The sequence below is a fragment of the Paramacrobiotus metropolitanus genome, unplaced genomic scaffold, assembly GCF_019649055.1.
Source record: "Paramacrobiotus metropolitanus isolate TYO unplaced genomic scaffold, Prichtersi_v1.0 Parri_scaffold0000027, whole genome shotgun sequence".
NCBI classification, from domain to species: domain Eukaryota; kingdom Metazoa; phylum Tardigrada; class Eutardigrada; order Parachela; family Macrobiotidae; genus Paramacrobiotus; species Paramacrobiotus metropolitanus.
Window position 1 is genome coordinate 546,328 of NW_026570247.1, and position 4,528 is coordinate 550,855.

A 4,528-nucleotide genomic window follows, 5' to 3' on the forward strand; every position below is an offset into this window, starting at 1 on the left:
CCCTCTCCAAAATATACCGTTTGAAAAATAATGCCACCCCAGCGAAATTGCGCCCCCTCCCCGAAATAAGCCCCCCTCCGCCATGGCATTCGAACTATTTGCACCCCAGGGCCACAAATTCGATAATTACGGTAACAGCGGGCGCATTTTCCGTAACTAGCGAGGTCTGATACTACTACATCACTATAATCACTAACCACCGCCTATGTCAGCTAAAAACGCGGGAATGCATACTAACTTTTTCAGGGCCGCTTATTTAAAAGCTGTACTGTTTAACAATTATTCGAATCGGAAACGCGTTTGGTGTTTCATAACTGAAATTCACCACGTATAATGTATGCGACTGACGAGTGCAGGTCACTGCAGGAGCACGTGGAACTTGAAGACCTTGTGGTGTTTATCCCTTCCACATCTTGTTGCCCGAAACGGTTAACATAACTATTGGTAAGAGAGCCCGATATCGGAACAACTCTGTCCGAAGACTATGTGATACTAGTAGTTAAGCAGTACATACATGCGATTGTGAGTCCATGTATTGCTATCTTGAGCTGTGCTCACTTAGACTTATCTTTTTCACTTTTTTGACGATCTCCAGCGAAATTTCCTCCAAGTTTATGTTAATTCGGCGTAAATAAATCGAGGGTTTCTTAGGCAGTGATGGATTTGCCTGAATCGCTACCGCTGCCGCGGTATCAGCCGCTACTGGTGGAGGCTAGCCAGATGAGCTACCAGAACACGGTGGCGGTTAAGAACGCCGACGACACCTGGTGGCTGGGATACATTCAGGATATTAACGGCGACCAGGCCTTCATCCACTTTGCCTCCACAACGGTCGCGCCGCGATGGATCCACATGGAAAATATCTGGCCGCTGCCGTTCTACTTGGAACCGGGAGGACCCTACCCCGATCAGCACCAGAAACTATACGTGGCCCTGCGCGATGAAGACGACGGACCCTTTCGCTTCCGACCCGCCCGATGGTTGCGCTGCCTCCATGGGTGTGAGGGCTCCTGCGGCATGTTCTATGTTACCACGCAACGGCGAGGTTCTATCGACAACGCTCACGCACCCTCCACCTGTTTTGAAATGGTGGACCGCGGTCAGGTCGCCGGTGTGTGGCCGCCCCCGGGTCCGCCGTTGTCGGAGCGACAGAATGCTCTGTTGTACACCAAACACTGTATTCCCTTTCCTGAGGCGGAGAAGGTTCTCCGCGACGCCGCCGACCCATCCCGCATGATCAAGCATCTCCGCGACGCTGTGGAAACGTTTCCGTTTAACCGCTGTCGTTTTCACCTGCGCGTCCAGAAGGATGGTTGTACGTTTGTTCTGGCCGGTTCCGCCAGGGACGCGGAGACGGCGCAGATGACGGAGGCCACACTGGTGACAGTACTGCAGAAACACGTAACCAGCCGAGCGAATCTTCCACCCATCAGAGACCGCAACGGTTGGTCGCAGGAAGGCGGTCAGTATAAGTACTGGCCACTCAGTGAATGTAATAAATTATGTTTCATTCAGTCTTCGTGGCCCCGGGTTTGGAAAGCGATGCACTGATGGTGCCGGCACGAATCAGGGAACTCACGCCGTGGCTCTTGAGCGATATCCTGTCCTACCTGGATATTCACTCCCAAATGAGAGCCAAAGGGTAAGACACACTTTGACGTTTTTCACAATCTGGACATTTTTTACTACATGGAGTTGGTTACCGAACCGAAGGCCAGAGACCAGAGACACGGTATCCTCCGCGTTGTTTCAAGAGCATTCCAAAAACTTATTTTAAATTCACCAGCAAAAGCAGACACCAGCTTTTCAGAAATTGAGATAAGTTGAGCGGCTGTTAAAAGAAATGCCGCAGCTGTTTTAGGAACTCTGAACGCGTATCCACAGAGCACGAGTAACACGAGCGATTTTCGTTAATTCTTCAATGTCTAAATGAATCATCTTAATCGTAATTAGTGTTCCATAGCGTAGGCATTTTATTACGTGTGGTGTCAACTGCCACATAAAAATTCCACGTCAAAGTTGATTACATGATAATTATTGTTTTTAAACAAGCTTATATCCGAGATTAATAAAAAATGTGGAACTCCAATTAATATTAATTCCAATGTGGAACAACGAAGAGAATACCGTGTCTTTGGCGTCCGGCAAGCGATTTCATATAGTAAAAGTGTCCAGAATGCTTAAAACATCGAAGTACGTGCAATATTTGTGATCGAACGTATGCTTGTTGGCAGTTGTTGCCTGACCAAATTACTCATGCGTATTTGCGATAGGGTTTGTGCATTGTGGCAGCATTTGCTGAACAGCGCGCACATGACTGAGCATGTTAGCATCTCCTTCGAAAGCTGTTATCAGCTGAAATCCGACAGCGGTAACTGCTTGAAAGCGGCTACTCTCCTGAATCGCTACATCACTTCCCACACCAAAAGCCTGACCGTGCTGCGATACCTCCCGGTCCACAACGTCACTTTCTTGTGGTACTGGTTGGAGGGCATGCAACAAAAATACCAGATGCAGCTACCATTCCTCGTCTTCAAAGACATGGTCCGCACCGCACCGGGATACATGCAGTGGTACGTCGAGCGGCCTCTCAAACATCCGGCCGCGCTCGACGCATTAAACTACAAGGATCTCTGTCACACCTTGGTGCTGTGCAACTGGACCGTAGGCGCCCTGTTCGGCCGGACAGCGTACGATGTCTTCGAGCGGAATCCGCATTGTCCGCCGCATCAGCGTCTGCGGGTCCGCGAGCGGGAACGGATGCTGCAACTCACGCTGGAGGCGCACACACTGGACATTGACAAACTGCAGATCAGCATTCCGCGGCTGCTGGTGCGCTGCAGCGAACGCCGGACGCACGCCACCCCGCGCGTTATGCAGGCGCTGAGTGACTACTGCCCGCCGGTCACGGAGGAGATGCTGGCCAAGGTCACGGCGGTACATGCGCGCTGGGTACGCACGCTGGCGTATCCGGAGGAGTGGCAGGCCATTCGTCAGTACCTGGTCGTGTGAGTACAAGAACCATCGGCTTCAAGAACACGTTTCTTTTCAAATATCTTATTATAGCCGGTTGGGAAATTCTTCAGTCAAATCGCCTGTAATGAGTGCTCCTGTATCCACGCTGTATGCTAAAACGATGCTATTAAAGCATCTCAACTCGAATTGCTTATACAGCGCTTTCAGAGACCAAACGACTGTTCATGATGCGTGTCACGAAGCAGGTTTGATCGGTTAGCAGAACCGCGAAACACCAGTTCACTGTGCGGCCAGATCACAGACCTGAATTTATTAGGACGTCCCGTACGAACAAAAGAAGAACAAGAATCAATATCCCGTTTGGAATTACAGTACATAGAAGGGACAGCCTCCGTCATAAATGTGCGACAGTCATGCTGCGCTCATAGTGGTCAGAGCGGATAGCAACAACATGGGAAATCTTTCATACAGCATTCATCCGCTTTAACATTGTTTTTAAAACTGAATGGATTCTATGTGAATACACAGAATACAAAGCGCTTTCTTTCACTGCAAGGCTGTGTGTAGTCCACACCCCTGGTTTTCGCTTTGAGTGAAAAGTTTCCAAACAGGCTGTACAATCAAGCCCCTATGCTACGCTAGCTAAATGTCTTTGCGGCTGGAATTGCTGGCTCGCAGTCTCCAAGTCTATACTGTGGTGAATTCAGCTACGTCACTGCTTTAACCTCTGGGATACAGTACAGAAATGAAAGGAGGTCATAGGGTTCCAGTCAGTGGCGGTAAAATCGCCCTACTGAGTTGTGCCGAGTCTGCCGACCATCTCTACCCCGTTAAAGCGAAATTGCAGTACGAAACATTGCAGTATGCGAAACTGCAGTACGAAACATTTCGCTTTGTCCAGTTTTCTGAGAAGAGAACACTGCTAACGGAGGTCAGACTTGCATTGAAGTTGTGATTGCATTCAGGTTTAGCGGTTTCCACGCGGATGGAACATTGCACATGTGGGACACCGTGGATTTGCGGCTGATGTGTCCACACTGAGCCGACTGGCCGTCTACGGCATCAACGCAGTATTCCGTATATAATGCATTCTGCCGGCGTTGGTCTCCTTCATGTTAACTGTTATCCTGACGTCGTCTGTAGCGGATGAAAAAACTGAATATGATTAGGAAAGGAGAAAATGGTAATACGAAAAAACACATGGCTATGGGCTGTAATGGGTAAATAATGGGTTAGTGATCACTGCTTTATCGGAAACTGCTTCCTTGTTCCTAAAATGGCCATTTGTAAAGCTAACCTTTTCCAGATTTGTTGTTTCCTTGCGATTACGTTTGTTTTTTTTCCGACGTTGTACGTACGGTATTTTCTTTTGTGTATTTATGTGGATAGTCACTCTAAAACGTAATGTACATAATAAAGAGCAACTGTATTACTATTTTATATTACAAGTTTTGCTGGTTTTAAAACAGACTGTTGTAACATAAATTATGAAACAAGATGTCCTGTTCAAACCGCTCTAGTAGAAAAAGTGGAGCTGCGTGGGACTACGTCA

At 48.3% G+C, this 4,528-nt stretch overlaps 1 protein-coding gene across 1 annotated transcript; it reads left to right on the top strand.

The window, feature by feature from the left end:
* Window positions 1–657: 657 nt before the first annotated feature.
* Window positions 658–4,312, top strand: LOC129587945 (uncharacterized). Its single transcript, XM_055481922.1, has 4 exons — window positions 658–1,444; window positions 1,516–1,642; window positions 2,274–3,008; window positions 3,942–4,312. Exons 1-4 carry the CDS (start codon window positions 658–660, stop codon window positions 4,015–4,017), a joined length of 1,725 nt encoding a protein of 574 aa, XP_055337897.1. The 3' UTR covers window positions 4,018–4,312.
* The last annotated feature ends 216 nt before the right edge of the window (window positions 4,313–4,528 follow it).